The 19,505-nt window shown below is 41.7% G+C and overlaps 3 protein-coding genes across 6 annotated transcripts in view; 1 reads left to right on the plus strand and 2 right to left on the minus strand.

The window, feature by feature from the left end:
* The window catches only part of lef1 (lymphoid enhancer-binding factor 1), a 42,358-nt gene extending 37,701 nt beyond the window's left edge, over nt 1-4,657 (plus strand). For all 4 annotated transcript variants that reach the window (XM_030057330.1, XM_030057339.1, XM_030057353.1 and 1 more), the window contains exon 11: nt 3,109-4,657. The gene's annotated coding sequence lies outside the window, so the exon portion shown is untranslated. The remainder of the gene's footprint in view (nt 1-3,108) is intronic.
* A 979-nt stretch (nt 4,658-5,636) lies between these two features.
* Nucleotides 5,637-13,453, minus strand: hadh (hydroxyacyl-CoA dehydrogenase). The gene is made up of 8 exons (XM_030057364.1): nt 13,223-13,453; nt 11,279-11,407; nt 11,000-11,157; nt 8,497-8,623; nt 7,317-7,406; nt 6,620-6,692; nt 6,221-6,337; nt 5,637-6,019 (listed from the first exon to the last, which is right to left on the minus strand). The coding sequence occupies exons 1-8, from the start codon at nt 13,337-13,339 to the stop codon at nt 5,901-5,903; spliced, it is 930 nt and encodes a 309-aa protein (XP_029913224.1). The 5' UTR covers nt 13,340-13,453; the 3' UTR covers nt 5,637-5,900.
* A 912-nt stretch (nt 13,454-14,365) lies between these two features.
* cyp2u1 (cytochrome P450, family 2, subfamily U, polypeptide 1) lies at nt 14,366-19,127 on the minus strand. Its single transcript, XM_030063055.1, has 5 exons — nt 18,356-19,127; nt 16,463-17,113; nt 15,647-15,808; nt 15,322-15,489; nt 14,366-15,200 (listed from the first exon to the last, which is right to left on the minus strand). The coding sequence occupies exons 1-5, from the start codon at nt 18,795-18,797 to the stop codon at nt 15,019-15,021; spliced, it is 1,605 nt and encodes a 534-aa protein (XP_029918915.1). The 5' UTR covers nt 18,798-19,127; the 3' UTR covers nt 14,366-15,018.
* Nucleotides 19,128-19,505: the final 378 nt, after the last annotated feature.

Raw genomic sequence — 19,505 nt, forward strand, 5'->3', positions numbered from 1 at the left:
TGGTTCCTTTGAGTCCCTTGTACTGTGAGTTGTCAGTTTTTTTTTGTTTTTTTTTTTGATGGCTCCTGTGCAAAAAGATACAAATCCTCCAGCCTGCCTTTTGGTTCCAGGTTGGAGGTTAAAAATTTCAAAGCCTTCTCCCTTTTTTATGTTGAACGTCTCAAAGCCAAAGAAAGTGCTGACAGAACAAAGCAGTTTGTTTAAAACATGGCTTTCTCTTCCAGGTGTTTTTTTTTTATTACCCTTTTCATTTTATTATTTTCTTTTCCCCCTCGCGTCCTTCAGATCAGCACCGGTACGGTTTTATGGAGGCTTTGGAAGGTGTCGCCAAAGCCAGCTGTACTACCCAAGGCTAAGGTCACTTGCCAAGACATGCCGCCACACCGGCCTCTAATCTAAATGTCCGGACTTTTCCTTACTAGACCTTCCAGCTGTAATCCGAGCCAAATTGAAATGAGCTGAATGAGGCGGAAAAGGCATCTAATTTATAATTGGATCTCAGGTTGAAATGAAATAAATGCGACAATGTCAGCATTCATCCATGCTATACTCAATTAATTCTGACTATTAGATTTGAAATACACTGTAAGGAAAAGAAATCTCAGTCCAGCCTCTGTCAGCCACAGATATTTGTCAGTGACGGACTGAACGCCAACTTCCCGACGAGACTTAATGTTCCTTTAAAGTCTGAACCCCACCCCCCATTTTTTTTTTTTTTTTTTTTAAATCAAAGTAGGACCATTTTTCCCCCCTGCACTTTGACTTAGTGGTTAAGACAAGGTAACCACCAGCCAACTGATCTGACATATCCCTTTTTCTCTTATACAACTATTGGTTTTGATTCCTCAACCCTTCTCTTCTCAAAATCTTTCCTTCTCGCTCTTTTCCAAATTCCCGCCTCTCTTCTCTCTGCCATGGTAAAGTCTACACCTCAGCCTGTGCTGGAGACACCTCTCTCCACTTGGCTTATTTTTAGAGTAATTTGTCGGCGGTGTTTTCCTTTTTAATGGCACCAAAAGAAACCCCAGAGCTCTGTGTAGGGAGGGAGTTGAGAGGGTGGGTGGATGGGGATGGGGGGGGCACGAGGAGGGGTTAGGGGGCTCTAAGGCAGGCGGGGCCCCAGCTGCGGGTGCTTTGATTTGGCCTGGGAGGTGAAAGCAGCGATTGAGACGCGAGGCCGTGCCAGTTATCTTAACCTCCCACACTTCAAAAGCTGGGTGAGAGCTTGTCGGACTCTCTCTCCCTCCAACTCCCTCCCTCCATCGAGGAGAGGGAAAGGAATCGGAGAGAAAGAGAGAAGAGGGGGAACTCGACCTTCTCTAGCCCTCTGAACAGAGGAGCGTTTCATTTCCTGCAAAAAAGTCCAGCCGGCATTCCTGAGCACTAATGTGGAGGGAGAGGAGGGGTCAATTTGCTTCTGAATCCCTATGTTTGTGTGTCGGGTGGACCTTGTGAAGCGCTGGCCTGGTGCCCCCCACAGCCAACCACCACACAGTACACACCCCTGCCGTTACCACTAACTCTCCCTGAAACTTGCTCACACACACACACATACACACACACATTGCTCACCCACAGCCCCCTCAGGCCTCTTCCCTAGGCAGGAAGGCCAGTGCTTTTCATGTCTGTGGCGGGGGAAGGAAAAATGCTCCCCAGGAAACGGGGTGCAGTGCCGGGCGTGCGGGCCCGCTTTGAGATCCTGGGATGAAAAGAGGGGAGGGCGGTGGAGGTAAATAAAAGCGACAGGGGCTCCTTCTCGCTCTCCCTCTCTTCTGTCTCTCTCAGAGTGCTGTGCTCCTTTGAGCTCCTAGTCTGCGCGGCTCGGGGTCAGCTCTCCTTGGGAAAGGTGGCCTCTATCCTGTTCCCTTTTATCCACATGTGGTAAAGCAGTCTGGAGGGTGGTGTGTATGAGCGTGAGCGTGCAGCGGGGCTCAGCTGACTTGTCTCCTACAAAAACACACTCTGGGCTTCGCAAGTGAGAAGACAACTAATACCTTTTCTCCCCCCCTCCATGCATACCCCAATCTTTTTTTTTTTTTGCTCTTCACAAAACATCCATCTTTTAGTCACAGGAGGCATCCATCCACCTCTGTCTCTGCCTCTCCACTTTGATCACAGATTCTATTTGATGCTCGGTCTAAAATAACTCCTTGGCTCGTCAATAACTGAGGCTAACTCTGTTATGTTAGCTCAAGACCAGATCACGAGGGGGGGGAGACGAAAAAAATAACACTTTTGTGGTTTGACAAACATTTTCCCCTCGTAGTGAAAGGGGCCAATTTCATGAGAGGTCCCGTGAAGTGGATTGAGCAGTCAGATAACCTCTGCACACTGCAGCGCCGCTTGTGCCTGAACTGTCTCGGTTCAGGAAAAATTCAGTATACCTCCATGAGCTGTGGTAGCATAACCAACCAGGTTAATCTGGGGATCCTCCTATGCAAAAAAAAAACAAGTGGCAGCAGATTATTTTCTCCTTAGTTTCCCATCGCCCACCCGTGGCGGCAGCTTAAATGTCAACCTGAAGCTGCACAATCGAGTGCTTGCCTTGAGAGAGTGAGAGGAGGTATGAGTCAGATGAGGGCAGAGGGGAGTGCAGCACTGCCAGCTGGGTCACAGCAACCCCCATGTTTAAGTAGATCAAAGCCAGCCAGCCCACATCCTGTCACTGACCTATAACCCTCCTGTACTTCAGCACACTGTTCAACTCGCTCTGAAGGCTCTGCGGGCTTCCATCCAATCAGCTCAAACACTGAATTTTTATTTTATTTTTATTGACAATACAGACAGTGATCGCATTTAATATAACCTCCTTCTGACTGGAAAGCCAGACTTGCATCGTGATATATCTCCAAGTCACACTGAGTCATGTTGGACGAGTCTGTCTGGTTTTGGTTAATGTGACCAGTGTTTTGGTGTGGGTTGTTGATGTGTGTGTGTGTGTGTGTGTGTGTGTGTGTGTCTAATTTGACCTCTTTTTTTTTCTCCCTGCTGATGAGGGACTTTCAACAGAACAGCCTTTTTTTTTTTTTTCTCCCTCCAAGCCGATGCACGTATTTCACTCTAGTTGTGCTGTGGACTGACCCGTATTTCTCTGATTTTGTTTTGTAGGAGGAAAACGGAATAATTTCTCCACATGCAAAGCAAAGGCAGCAGCTACTGGCCCTCTGCTAGAGATGGAGGCCTGTTAGATTCCATGAAGACCCTTAAAAATCTCCAAACCCAAGCCTCCAGTTCTCAGAGGAACCCCCCCCCACACACACACACCCCGCACACACACACGCACACACACACACACACGCACACACTCCCCACCCCACCTTCCCCGCCCTCCTCCTCCAGACACATTCACGCCGCCATCACCACCACCACCAAGAACACCTCACTGTGTTTGACTCTACTCCCTTCCTGAAGGCACTTGCTGTAGAGACACTGAACTGAACAAGACAATCATTAAAAGTACGAGCACCCTCACGACGACCAACCCCCCCCCCCCACGCCAACAGAAAACATGAATTTGACGTCTGTGTTTTTGTCAGTTTCCTTACAATCAGCTTTATTGCAATCCAAGGCACTGCACTGAAAAAACTGCAGCAATTTTGACAAGCGCACAAGTAAAACCTCTACCCTGAACCACCCAAACACTCAAAACACCCGCTCCTAAGTTATTCTAAGTTATTTGTCACCTCAGTTCCTTTGTATAGTTTACTAGGCCTAAGTTCACCCCCCCCACCCTCCCCAACACCTTCCCCCTTCTCTCTATCTCTCTCTCTCTCACTGGATTTGAGACCGTTTGGGGTTTCGCCTGACCAAACACCTCTTTTAGACTGCACTAAGGAAGATGGAGGGATCTCATCTTGTCTAAGAAACGTCCTCAAGACGCCATTTAGTTCTTTGATGACCAGTTGGTGCAAAAAAGGATCAACATTTTTGATTTGCTTTTCATTTTAGACTGAATTTAATTTTGAATGCTTTTTTGTATCTTGAACTCTTGTTTCAATTTCTCTGTGTATATTTTAGTGATTGTTTGTTTTTGTTTTTTTTTATTTTTATTTTTTTTTTATATAGTGGTATATATGAAAATAAGCTTTGGACACAGGAAAGCCATTTTTCTTGTTGAAGCGTCTTGCAGAAAATTGAAAATTAAGGCTTCTTTTGATAACTATTTGTAACAAATAGTGACCTCGAGTCTTGCTCAGATGTAAAATAATGCTCAGTATGTGTACTTTTTAAAACTGTCAGGATATGTCAATTTTCTTGGTATTTTTGCAGGCAACATTAGGACAAAGGCGAGAGTGATAGCTCAGAGGCCTATATTTTATTGTTCTAAATCATGACAAATGAAGCAGATATATATATTTACCCCAGCACTTGGCAGTCTTTCTTTTATTGCAATGGACCTTTGTCTTTTCTCTCTGGTAGCTAATAGTGTGGTCTTTAGCCATGTTGTTTATTCCATGCAAGCATCTCTGTAACATTTTATTGATTTTAATGCTCTATTTTAGTATTACTGGATGAATTCTTTTTTTATTCTTTATTATATTTTGGGTCACTGTCATCTTGGTATAGCACTTTGCTTCCCAAGTGGTCATATTTGAACTGTTTCAACATGTTTTTTGTTTTTTAAAGAAAAATAAAAAGGCATCATCGGCTCATTTGATTACGTGTTTTGTGGTGGAAAGATGAGAAACACGAGTGCCAGACGTACCCGTTTGTGTGTCATCCTTGTAGGCATCCATAGGCAGCTCTAGATAGTGCTGGTACTCATCGCTGGTCTAAGGAACTACTACACAAGTAAAAGACATTGAATGCAACATGCTTTAATCTTTAGGGAAACTAAAGGGAAAAAAAGCAATTAAAACTCAAGAAGCATGCGATGCCTGCGGCTACATTCTTACAGCATTATTGCATTGATAATGAAAAGAGAAACCTAAATCGAGTATATAAACCCTTCAAATGGAAATGATTGTATTTCAAGCAGACATGCCCCCCCCCACCAAGTCTCTCAATAAAAAGAAAAAGTCAGGTAACCAGAAACTTAACATTTTTCAACTTGGTCCTTTCAAGGTTAAAATTATATTTTCAAAGTAAATATAACATTCCTAATGAAAGGGCCGACATCAAAGGGAAATGCTATTTATAGACGACTGAACAGCCTCTCACTGCTTATTTCAAGGAAACCAGCACCACCTTGTGTTCCTTTGTGGGAAGCATGCAGGGACTGGGTTGACAGGAAGGTGATAAGTGGGTGAAAGGGTAAAAATCCACTTGCATGTTGTTTTAAGAGAATTACAATTTGCACCACTGACTAGTGTGGCATAATTATTAAAAACTGGGGGTAATGCCTCAGGATTTGTTCATTAAAAAAGCTACTATGTAACTTTTCTTCTTACATCTCAACATTTAATAAGATCTTTACACAACATCACAGTCCAGTTTCTACTAGATAGCTTAATTTTTTAATGGTCTACAACATTTAAGAGTGAACCAATGCCTCTAGATTAATAGTATTTATTGATACACATTTTTTAATTCTTAAAATAAAAGTCAAGGACAGATTTAATAAATAACCTTGGCTTTTACTTGTGTATCGATGTGCAGCTCACACCATGAACTTGAAACACTTATGAGATCAGACAGAGCGTTTGCAGAAATGCGTTTAATGAGAATCTCTTGATTCATGTAAAGATGACATTCAGACAGACAAATCAACCTTTTTTTCCCTAAAAGGCACACAAACAGTAGTGGTGTCATAATGATCTAGCACTTTTCCATTATCATTTTCGTATCAGTTCCTGGTTTGTTTTCCTGAGATCCCTCAAGTTTCTCGCTGTCTCTTGTGATCATTTACTCGGGGGGGAAGCACCTAACCGCACATCAGCTTGAGATGTTGCAAAACCTTTTTACTTGTACTTGTAGAATCCCTCTCCTGTCTTTTTCCCATATTTACCCTCTGCAACCAACTTGTTTAGCATTTCACTCTGGCCAAAGAGCGGGTTGCCAGGATCCATTGCACTCCAGCCTAAAGATATGAAAATACAGAAAGGAGTTAACTCAACACCATTTTTTTAAAAACATCAATCATCAAAAATCAACAGTCACTCAAATAAGATTTGTCGGAGATTGAAGTGGTTAAGTGGTTTTCTTGCTACTATGTTTAAACTTAATTAGAGGCTATCACACTTTAACTCAAAGTATATTTTTACAACAAACTCCTACTCACCATCCATAATGAACTTTGCTGTGTCCAGTCCTACGTAGTCCAGAAGCTCGAAGGGTCCCATGGGATACCCAGCACCAAGTTTCATGGCAATATCTATGTCCTCTTTGGATCCATGACCTGAAGGAGAACAGCACAACGATGGGGTGATGCGGAAATATATCAAACTTTTGAAAATGTTGGAAAGGGATAGGGGATTGGGGCTCTAATTCCAGATGTGGACCATTTTAATATAAATGTGACACAAAAAAGGGCCAAGAGCAACCCGTCCCGTGCGCAAACTCTACTACTGTCAAATAAAAGGTAGAGATTCATGAGAGACTGTAATTTTTCAGAATCATAACGCCAACATACACATTGCGGTAATTTGACCACTGACATTTATATTGGTCACATGCATACCTCTCTCGTGCAACCGGATGGCCTCCATCATGTAAGGAACAAGTAAGCGATTTACAATGAATCCAGGAGTATCCTGAAAAAAAGGGTGTGGCAGTTTATTGTGAAAACAACAACAACAACAACAACTGTAAGTGTTACTGAATGAAAGCTTCTAAAAAAACATGGCATCACAGAGCAGCGTTTCCCACACACAAGCTATACTTGGGCCGACTGCCCATTTCAACCCATTTTAACAATTGGTTGCATTTAATTTATCCTTCCAAGAAAACACAATTTATTTATCCATTCCAAGAAAAAAAAGAAAGAAAGAAAAAACACGACACGCCTTGTTTCCAAATTTGGCGGTGACATGTCGGCATTTTTAAACTATTCCACTTTCAAGCCAAATCCCTTTGCCACTAATTTTGAGTAAAGAAAAAAGACAATAAGTGGAAGTAAGTGGTTAGTCACCCAAATACAGTATTTCAACACTGCAGGACTACCTCCTAACATAACTATGAAAACCGGGTTGCAAACATGGAATTAGTTATACGTTGGGATAAACAGCACTTGGATGAATAACTGAAAATTTCCACAATATAACTTTGTAAGTGCAGTCTGACTCTGTTCTAGCTCTTTATGGTAATACGTTACATGCGTTACACACACTGCCAAGTATATTTCAGCCATGTGGGAAATCCTGGAGAGCAAACCTTACTTTGCAGGACACAGGTGTTTTTCCCAGGGCCTTGCTGAAGCTCATGAGGGAATCAAAGGTCTCCTGGCTTGTTGATGAGGTTCCAATCACCTGTGGAACACGCACACTTCAATAACTTTCCAACGGTTATTGGCATCACTTCTTCAGTACACCAGGGGGAAAACTAACGCTGCATACTGAGGTCTGCTGCCTCTCGCTTCATGCCATCTTGTTAAATGGAAAGAGTCTGACTTGAACTGCACTGAGGTGATGTAAGCCCGGCTAACCCGGTGCTCCTTTAAGGGCAAACCTCACATCAACCTCTGAAATACAACCGGCTGTAATTTTACTCTCCAGTTTGTGATTTTAGGACGCTTTCACACAAAATAATCTGCTTCCTTGGTCAGACTCAGGCATGAGGTTGTTGGATGGATCAACTACACACTGCTATGACTATCCTGGTTTTTATTACAATACTTTGGTGTTCTTGCTTAATACGAACAAATGTTCAATATGAGGGATGGGAGCTCCTGCCGAGACAGCATTTGAGCGATGCAGGATTACTTCATGTTAACTCAGAGACGTGCTGCAAAGAGATGGTACCGAAGGAGAAGGCTGACCTCAATGAGTCTACAATATGTACATATCTTACTACACAGTGGACGTGTTAGGTATAAATTTGGTGGTTTTAGGCTTTATGCCTTTATATTTAACTGTAGACATGCAAGGTTATAGTTCACTTCTTGCATTTTAGGTCTGGTTGTGTTCTCATTTCAAGCACACCGCTCTGTGGCTCACGTAGAACCGGACTGAATCCTAACTTTTAAGGTGGACCAGGGTTTGCTTGATTGGTGCAAGTTTGAATGGGCACTCTAACCTCTCTGAACAACCCAAACTATCCGAGTGACCGCACCACAGTCCGATAGAAACTGACCAAACAGGATAGGTGTGAAAGCCTCCCTTAGTTTTCACATTTGTCCTTTTGGTCAGAACAACTGGTATGTGTCTCTTTTGGAAGTGCTTTTGTTGTGTTGGTTATTGCAAAGGCTGTTTCGAAGGCACTTATTGGTTTTTAGGGACTACAATAAAAGCTTGACAGTTACAGCATCTGAGGTGACCTTATAATACAGCAGCACAAGCTTTGATGTATAGACAGTCGCAGTCAAAATCAGCTGTTTTGTTTGCTCTGGAGCAGTGTTACCTCTACAAGCTTCATCATTGGGACTGGGTTGAAGAAGTGAAGGCCACCAAATCTATCCAATCTCTTGGTGGAGCTGGCTATGTCGGAGATGGGCAGGGACGATGTGTTGCTGGCAAAGATAGTGTGTCTAAAAAAAACCAAACAAACAAACAAAAAAAAAACAACAACAAACAAACAAAAAAAATCAACCAAACAGTGAGCAACACACAAAGAAAAAAGACACCACCTAATTAACATCAAAAAAAGTGATGTGCCCGTCTATGTTTTCAATTTCAGTGTGGGACACTAAAGCTGAAATCTATAACTTTTCACATGTAGCTGCTTCAGGATGGTGGACTGCAGCAAAATGGGTAACATGTCATATCTAGCAGTGTGGAGATGTCCAAAGACTATTTTCCATATAGCGCCAGCTAACTATTTGTACCTGTATATATCTGAGACTGCAACTGATGCATCTGTGATTAATTAATGTAGTTTATAGCATAACAAGTCAAGTTTATTTATATAGCACATTTGATGATAGACTCAAGATAAAATGAAAAAAATTCAAGGATCATGCATTACAAAAATATAAGAAAAGAACATGGTGTTACAAAACACATAAGATAAGATATAAAATAATAAGGTATAAGATAAGATAAAAACATAAAACAAGGTATTACAATCCAAATGGGATAAGATAAGAATTTTTTTTTAGAATAGAATGACAATAATGCTAACTCTAAAATAACCGTTTTACCAGTTTTCCCCAGCAGATCGTACTTCATGTGGTACAGATTTCCAGAGAGCAGGACTGTAATGACTGAAGGCACCATAAACTGATTTACAGTTTACTCTAGGTGCTGCAGGTCGACGTGTGTGTGATGATGTGCGGGATCTGTTCAGAGTGTACTCAGTGAGCATGTCAGCAGCATAGGAACGAGCTGCTTTGAGAGGACTTTATTGGCACTGTAAACCAGGACAGGTGCGACACAAGAAGCTCTTTGATACTAAAATTTCTTCATGGCAGAGTATGGACAGGAACATCCTCCGCAAATTTGCCTGTTTTAGATTTTTCATTGTACTTTACTGTTTCATTGTACTTAATAACCACAGATATCATAATGATATATTAATATTAAAAAACATCATATATTTCAACTTTAAAAGGTGAAAAACCCAAACCCTAATATTTCAGCTTTTACAGCTGAAAAGTGAATTTTTTTTTTTTTTTTTTTTTTAATCTACTTACAACTTGAAGTAATGACATATGTGCCAGGCTGGGGCATTTTTGTCTGTTTAAACTCAAAACACTTATAACCATCAAAATTCTGGTGATAAAACTCTGGTTTTGGGTATATTGTAAAATATGTTTTATAAAATATTTAGCAATACAGAAAATGCTGTGTTTATATTACAAGTTACGGTGAGATGGCCTCACCATTTGACATTCCTGAACCATATTTGAAACAAGTGATATCCAGCATCTGAGGAGTGTGTTACATTTGGTGGCGTTTGAATGAAGATTTTAGGAGACTGATGTTAACTGATTTTGCATACTGAAAAGTAAAGAGTGTTGGAATTCTGAACTGACCACAGGCTGTAGCAACCTTTTATCACACATCAGTGGATATGTTGAAAAAGTTTCAGCTCTCTAGGACCTATGGTGTCATTTTAACTTTTTTTTTTTTTTTTTTTTTTTTGAAGTTTGGACTGCAGTTTCAATGAAAATGCGTGTCTGTGCTTATAAACCACACCACTGGTTGCTAATCGTGTACATTTAATACACATAACAACATATAGGAAAAGTTTCATTCAAATCCACACAGCGGTTTCTGAGATATAAACTTTTTACAATTATAGTGCCACCTGTGGTTGGACTGTGAAGTGCTTTGGCACAGGACACACCTGAGAACATGTGGTTTGAGTTTTGTATTGATTTGACAAAAGTTAAAGAGTTAGGGTGTTTTTCTGAGAGTTAGCATTTTGCATAAACCTCAAACATGTATCGCAGTATGATGGTTACAAATATCAAAAATCCGTTGACAACTTTTTGTTATGAGACGCCAAATTTTATGCACAGCAAATTTGGCGATAATTGGACTTTCAAGACGAATTCATTGTAGCACAATGACGAATACACAGCAGAAAAAACTATAAAACTGCACAAAAATAGTTTTACGTTTGTGATCAAGGCCTATACCATCAGATCCAGCCCAAAGTGCTGAATGTGCTGATGACAGATTTTCAATGTGCATTGCACGGTTAACAACATTTCTGGCCAAAACGTGAGACACAGCACAACTGTCTGGCCAACTGAAGTAATTTTAGTTGCCAGACTAGTGGGAGAGATCTGGGACCTCTGCTGTGAATTTGGTGACTGTGGCTGTTACAGTTTTGGAGATCCAGATTAGTTTTAGAGAAGTAAGAAAAAAAGAAGAAAAAAAAACCCAAGCAATCATAAATGGTCCCAACACCAGCTTGGTGTTTGGACGCCTAATACCAAAAACAAGACAATACTTACGCTGGTGCCAGTTTGTCAAGGCCACCAAACAGATCCTGTTTGATTTTGATATTTTCCACAATGGCTTCCAGCACAAGATCTGTGGTTTGAACTGCAGATGATGCATCGGTTGTGAATGACACATTCTTCATGACTTTCTGGATAAACGCAGCACCTTCCTGGAAATAAAACACACACATTAACACATTAATGCCATATACATTTCACTCTCATATACAATCTTATTTGTTACTTTCCCTTCCATACATGGTAATCTATGTGTTTTAATGCATGTCCTACCTCAGGCTTATCGGCAAACTTCTTTTTGACAACTCTTTTCAAGCTCCCTTCAATTCCTTTGACAGATTTTTTCAGGATGTCCTCAGACGTGTCCACCAGCATCACCGTGTGGCCAGTTGATGCAGCAACCTTGCAAAAAGAAACGGTCCAACATCATTATGAACACAGCAGTAAAAGGTGTTGCACTGGGGCCAAACAATTCAACAGTGATTCACTTACACCTGTATATAATTAACCACAATTACGGTCCAGGCATTTCTTTTCTCCTCAAAAGCTCTTTCTCATGCGTGGGCTACGCACCAAACGATAACGGCCGCCAGTGACACCTGCGTTCATTGTCCCAAATGACTATAGAGAATGCACCCAAAGTAAGCACTAAATTACTGGATGTCATCTGCAAACCAAATCCTCCATTAAGCGTATATGGGAGAACAAACAGGCAGAGTGGGTGCACCTGCTGTGCCAAAATATGTGTCCCCAAATATTTGTTTTCCTGGTGGTGTCCTCATGTTGTCCTGTGTCTTTGTTTGCCACTACACATGGAAATTATTGTATAACTCCTATCTGTATTCAAAGATAAGTAAATAAATAAATACAATGAACTAAAAATAAACCACTACCTCATAGCCTATCTTGCTTGTAGAATCAATGGACAATTTCAATTTGAGATCATAAAATAAGATTACAGTTAACTGTATGGTAATTAGGTCTATATGATCCTGTCAAATATGTCCAAAGAGCTATCTGCAGGTATCAGAGAGTTACACTGAATGCTTTTTAAAGACCTTTTCCAGATACATTTTTTTTCTTTGAAAAATCATCTTTATCTTATTCAAATGATAATTGCAGTAAGTGTCAAGATAACTACAATATATCTGTGCCAAGGTCAGTTTCAGATAGGAATATGTTTGGTTACTGACTACATTTTTTTTTTTTTTTAAATTAGAGCTGGGAACAGGTAAGCCCGAGGATATTTGTGAATCTCTCTCTACAGAGGCTAAAGTGATCTGGTTTCTTATGCACATGCAAATGCAGTACATGACAGTAAGAATAAAGTAAGTAATCTGTTACACGCATTTTTCCAGCAGGTTAGGTGTAGCATGTCAATATAAAGACAGTGTTAGGTTCAGTGGCAAGTTTGGAGTTTTCTGTAAAGAAAAAAAATATAATATATACAAAAGAAATTCAAATATATATAACTTCAATTAGGGGGCGTGTTTATGTGTAAAAAGAAAACCTCAAATTCAAACTCTATAATGACTTTTAATTTGTAAGACTGTTTTTTTTTTTTTTTTTTTTTTTTAAGTATCTGCAGACACCCTGGTGCATAAGTTACAGAAACACCCTGACTAGTTAAATGAAAACATCAGATTTTTTGGTGAAGGACACCAGTATTGATGTTGTCTTCAAAATTTTGACAGTGACTTGGTGCTTAAGTGTCGATTCTTGGAAAAACTAAGATATCAAGAAACCAAAACAGCTTTCTGAGTCCACAAAGCCACAGCGTCCAGCCCACTGTCAATGGATCAGTTCCAAGTAACTCAAGTGTCATTTGTTACCATAGCTTTGTTAAAGAGCCCAAATACTGACTTGAACCGTCGCGACATGCTACAACATTGCACGACACTTGTTTTTAAAGGTGAAATAAAGACATTTAGATATCTGAGGCAGTATGGCAGCACCTCTCCAGCTCTGAAAGTGTGAAGTTACAGCATGCAGTTAGCACGGCTGCGAGCCACCAAGCTAGGTTAGCTAACCACAGTCCTGCAGCAAACATGGACAAATGCGTAGACGCGTTCAAGTACGAACTAGTTTCCTCAGTTCGTGTGTAGGGTTGACAACCTCTCCGTTAGCAGAGGTTCATGTGTTTCCAGTGCTAATGTGCGGCGTTAACGAGGTAACTCTTAGCTACACGACGTTAGCCGCCGCGCACGGACGAATTACCTGTGCGATACCTGCGCCCATCTGTCCGCCTCCGATAATGGTGACATGCTTAATAACAGTATTCCTGACGGCCGTGGACGAGAGAGCCCGGCTGATATTGTGCGTGAAGAAAGCCATGGTTTGTTAGCTGCTGTCCTGTACCGCCGCTGCAACACACTCACACACACACACTGACGGGACGAAAAGGAGGAGTAGGAGGGAGGTCAGCGGTCACGTGGTACTACACCCTCTTCTGCGACCTTTCACACACTTTGACACATTTCACATTTTGGAGGAGGACGCCTCTGAAATAATTAACTCGTGTAAAACATGACTCCACTCTCTCATCTATAAACACTTCACGATAACCGGATATGAGACCTATCGTTTTGATGGGGCTTTTATTTTGAAGTAATGTTATAGCATTAGTTTTGGAGATTAATCATTAGTTTTAATATTAATTCATCCGTGTGTTTATTTTATGTTATTTGAGACGGCTTTTATTTATTTATTTGTTCAACACTGTATAGTTTTTAGTATAGCCTAGTGTAATTTAATTGATTTTTTTTTTTTTTATCTTGCAATGTGAAGCACGTTGAGCTGCATGTTTGTATGAAAGGTACTCTATAAATAACATTGAGTTGAATTACACAGTAAGTTTACATGCTTAGGGAATTACCTGTTTCAGAGTAGCTGCACACTGCCATTAGTTGGATTATTTGCACAGCAGGGCATGAAACCCCAGTGCTGCTGGGTTGAGGTCTTGTGAGCAATACGGAGATATGCTTATGCTTATGACTATCTGAAGCAGAATGTGTTTCAGTCATGTAAAATCATTCAGAATATATTTCAGTAATCATGAAATGCAAATGATCATCTGAGACTGAGTTTACTTTGGGTACAGAAATCTCAAGTTCAATTTCAGTGATTACTGTGCTGGTTCAGAGGAACATCAGCTCCTTGTCTGGCACTGAGGTGGGTGTGATTCACAGTGTTCCTCTTCACCTAGTCGGAAATGCCCGAGATTATAGGCATAACATTGTAATACATAAATTTATTTTAAACTAAATATTTAGCTTTCGTTATTTCTCACGATACACCTCATTTTTAATACAGCTCTGTTGCAAAACCCACTCTAAATATCTCAAAATACTCTTTAAATCATTAAGAAAATCTGTTTATTGACAGTTTGCCATAAATCCATACATCGAGTATGTAAGTAAAGATACTTAAATATTATTGAGTGGAAAACTCAATCTGGCCTTCGAGGGTAGAGATTCAATCTAAAATCACTGCTGACCTAATGCCTTAAGAGAAATGTGTTATAAAATAGAAAATTCCATTATTTATACAGCTTTTTTTCACATAATACACATACATTCTCCATTTAACACTTACTGCAGACTGTGTAACTTTATCTTGCACACGATACACACACCTCATTAATCCACTCTGTGGTAAACCCCACTCTAAATACAACAAGATCAAATGATTTACATCATTAAGAAAATCTGTTTAATGACAGGTTGTTCCCCTAGCCTTGGAGAGGTGAGACTCAGTCTCTAGGTCACTGGCTTAATGAAATGCATTATAAAATATAAAATGCCAAAACAGATACTCAGCTGTTTTCTTTCTATGTACGAGGCATGTGCAAAAGAGCCACACTGAACTTCAGTCAAAAAATATTCATAGAATTCGACAATTAACACTTTTTCACTTTTTTAGCCTTTTGAGGTTGAAATAGGGGAATAAAGCAGCTTGTTTATTGAGACCCTTTCTGATATTAACCAGGCCACCTGGACCAGTCACTGGCAGCCTCAGCTACGGGGGCTCACACACACAGTGTATGGGCAGGGTGCCAACGTCAGGCCGAAGCGTCCATGCATGGGGGGAGGAGGCCGTCCCTCTGGTAGCCTGAATGTGAAGGCCTGCATTAAGCTGGTAAACATCAGGAACAGCTCCATCTTAGCTAGCTGCTCACCCATGCAAACCCGGCGACCTAAGGCATGTAAGGATGAAATCATTAGGAACCGATGCACTAATTTCTGAAATGTATTCATAGATGCATGTTTCATATCAGTGCCTTTGGATAAGCCTTAACTGGCTAAAGTATGACATACCAATCCCAAATGGAATGAAGCACTCTTTCCTCAACAGATTTCCTTCGTCATCCAAAAAGCGAGCTGGGTTGAAACTGTCTGGTTTGTCCCACACAGTAGGATCTCTATGGACAGACCACAAGTTGGGAATAATGACTGTCCCCTTGGGAATGGTATAGCCTCTGAACTCTGCCAGAAAAAAAAGACAAAAAAGGCATCACCTCAACGAATCAGATGATAGTGAAATAAGGGGAAAACAGCCACAATGAGGGATTTGATGACAAAGTTCAGCTCCACATATCGTTATTGCCTCTCTGATACTGTCTCTAATACAGTTTAAGTTCACCTGTTTTCTCTGAGGTCATGTGAGGAATAGCCAGAGGAACCACTGAAGTCATTCTCTGCACCTCCATGATGGTGGCCTCTGTAAACGGCAACCTTCCCTTATCAGTCAGCGACGGGACGCGATCTCGGCCCACCACCTCATCAATCTCAGCCTGGACCTTCTCTGGAATCAACACAGTAGAGGCAAAGCAACATTAAAGAAATATGCCATCATCATCTCAGGCAAATCAGTAAGAATGTGCATGTCAGCTGTTTTGACCTGTAATTGCAGCACCCCTCTTGGGCTAAACAATATAATTTTGGAAATCCTGCATAGTGGCAGTAAGATGCATCATTTCCCCAAGTTGCATCAGAATTGGGTCAGTGAGTGTCTGAGGTGTGTGGGTGACACATGGATGACTGAACAAATGATGTAGTGTCACCCTTGGACATAAGAGTAGCTTTCAGTTCGATGCATAATACTCCCAAGTTTCACCACCATCTTGTAGTGGCTGGGCGATATGGCAAAAAATGTTACCAGGACGAAATGCATTATTTCAGTCAATATCAATAATTATTTCAACTTCATCAAATGATTATCATGCTTCTGTGTGTTCCTGTGTGCAATGTGTGTCTCCTCACTCATAGCCAGACATGCAATCAGACCTTCCTCTATTCTTGCTGGATGATCCATGTTTTAAATTGGTTGCTATTTTATTGAACATTTTCAACATCTATATTGAGGGAAAACATATTGTGGTAATTATTTTTTTATTGCCCAGCCCTAGTTTTCATCATGTTGTCTGTTAGTGCTTTGTGAAAGAATTGAGTGTATTACCTTGGACATCAGTGTATACGACCATGAAAAGCAGAATCCACAGCACTGAGTTAGTGGTGGTATCAGTGCCAGCAATGAATAGATCCCCTATAATATAGAAGAGATAATCCTCTGTGAAGCTGCTGTCAGTCTCTCCAGCAGCTTGTTGCGCCAACATCTCTGCCAGGTACATGTCTATCAGATCCCTTGGGTTATCAGGATCTAATGTTGACCTGTGCCTCGCAATAATCCTCTTCAGAAACACTGTTATGTCCCTTTCCACCTGCCGTAGCTCCTTGAAGACCCCACATGGCAGGTAGTACAGCGGTGGAAATATGTTGATGAGGACTGCAGGACTGTTAACACTAATCTCCAGGCCGCGTGCCATCAGGTCGAGCAAGGTGCCGAACTCACGGTCCTGGTGATGGAAACGCTGACCCAGGCTCATGGAGCAGATGACGTTGGACACTGCATTGGTGATCAGAGGACTCAAATCCACACCAGAGCCACCAGACTCCTCGCTGAACCGCAACAGCTCCGCTTTGACAATAGCCAGGCCTTCCAGGATGCACGGCTCCAAGCTCAACTTTCCCAGGCCAAAGGTTCGGAGAGTGGTGTGGCAGAACTTGCGCTGCTTTCTCCACACTGGACCATAAGGTGCAAAGACTATCCCTGTGGTTCAATCAAAGCAGAAGAGCGATTTTATATCTTGTTCTTGTTATGTTAGCCTATAGGCAGAAAAAGCCCAGCCAAGGCCAATGACTGCTGTGAGACAGAAAAAAAAAGAAAGAATCTTTCTTTTGGCCATCAGGGGCAGTGCTGCGCTGAACAGCATTTACCAGTAACTGGACTATTTGTTATTGTTACATGGCCCAATATTTATAATGAAGACATAATTATAAGCTGACATGAAACTGATGGTTGTAAAATTATGGCAATTTCAGAAGATTTCCACTACCTTGATGCTATGCGATGCTGAGTGGTTACATAACCAAAGGAAAAAGTTTTGTTTTGCCTAAATGGGTCCATATTCCAGGATCAAGATTCATATCTGTATGGTGATGAACTGACACATTACTGATACATTAGGCTACCAATCAGATTATCATGACAGCTGTCACACTTGTGTGCCCTTTATTGGCAAGGCAGAATATCATAATTATGCACAGTGTTGTCTAATCTGATTGATATGTGAGAGATGTGATGTTAAGAAGAGGTAGCTTCGCCATGCATGTAGCAGGTATTGCAGGCTTAGATCAGAGTGTGACATAAATCATATAAGTTAACAGCATTCTTTAAAAAACCATTAGCGGGGCACCCCGGTAGCTCACCATAAGAGTATGTACCACAGGTTAAGGCTGAGTCCTGATCGCAGCATCCTGGGTTCGAATCCGACCTCAGGCCATTTGCTGCATGTCATCCCCTTTCTCTCTCCACAGCCTTTCCTGTCCCTCTCTCTCTCTACTGTGACTGTTACATAAAACAGCAAAAAATATTATTAAAAAACCCTTAGTGATTATATTACTAACTGTGACCTGGTATAGCAGCAGCTCTCACTCCCAGTTTGGACTCAATATGCTTTGAGCTTTGAGTAGAGAGCTTCTCTGAGGGGTTTATCTGTTTCATTGAGGGGGTTAGGGTTAGGGTTTTTTCTTCTTATTGCACCTCCAATCTAGGTAAATTAAACTAATGTACATTATGGCTGTCTGATCTAAAACCCCTCCCACCCTAAGCCACCCGGCCAAAACTCAATGCCACCCCATATAAACATTTCTACATCCGCCACTGCACTGATCTAAACAACTTCAACTGCATACTGAGGCCAGAGTCCAGCGGTAGCACCCAGATATTATCTGTAATCAGGGACAGGAAAACATTAAGACAGCATTTCAGGAACATATTACAGTTGCTCACCTTTGCGTTTGGTCATGATGGTGATAGCAGGGATGTCTGGTCTGTCAGAAAACACGTCAGCACGGCTGGACAGCGCATCCCTCACCACCTCGTAGCCATTGAGCACAACGACCAGCTGACTCCCTACAAAAATGCTGTACACGTTGCCGTAAAGTTTGGCTTGCTCCATCAGAAACACTTGAGGGGACATGACAGTTGATTTTTCGGGTCCATCTGATTCCTGCAGCTTTCCGAGCCTCCGCCACACAAAAGAAGGGATGAGAAATCCGCCAAAGTTGCCCACTACTGGCCATGGTTTTGGACCGGGAGGAATATTTGATAGATCCTGTCGTTTCTTGTAGGTGCAAACGGAATAATAGACCGTGAGGAATATTACACAAGCTATAATGCCTATGTGCGACAGCAGAGAGGTGTGCAGTTGCTCTAACCACAGCAGACCCATACTGTCATTGAGGTGCAGAGTCAATATACAGTGAACCCTGTACACCACACATCATCCCTATTTTCACCATCATTACATAAAGCCTCACTATCCCATGGCTGCTATGACCCTATAGCGACATGTCTGTCTGTTTAGACGACTAATGCACTGCCTGTCCAGAACGAGACTATTACTTTCCCCGCCTCCGGCATTGCTTCCTGCAGCTGCCCATTTCAAAGCGGAACGGACCGACTGCTTGGCTTCCGGTATCGCTGCCTGCAGCTTTGTGGAGAACCATCCATCCAAAAAAGTTCACACTCCACACTGCGCCGCGTTTGGATCCCCAGCCGCCAAGTGTGAAGTCGATCGTGATTATTATTTTCCCCACCCGTATTCAGTGAAGACCCGCCCTACTCTGCCTCTGATTGGCTAGTGCTCGTTGCCAATCGCTGCATCCGTTGGTTAAAGTTGAGGATAGGCTGGGGTTAGGATTATGATTAGCCAATCAGAGGCAGAGTAGGGGTGGGTGAGCGGAATGCGGGTGGGACAAACTAACGCGTCAGCTGCGCGGTTGTCAAGATAATCGAGGGACAGGCATGCATACAGACAGACAGAGATTATTTCTATCATTAGTTTGATTTAGTTGGATAGTTAGACGGCTTTGGGCCACCTTGTGTTGCAGTGTGTTGTTGTGAAACTGATGATGTAGTCAGAGACCCTCCCTCTGAC

The sequence above is a fragment of the Myripristis murdjan genome, chromosome 1 (assembly GCF_902150065.1).
Source record: "Myripristis murdjan chromosome 1, fMyrMur1.1, whole genome shotgun sequence".
NCBI classification, from domain to species: Eukaryota; Metazoa; Chordata; class Actinopteri; order Holocentriformes; family Holocentridae; genus Myripristis; species Myripristis murdjan.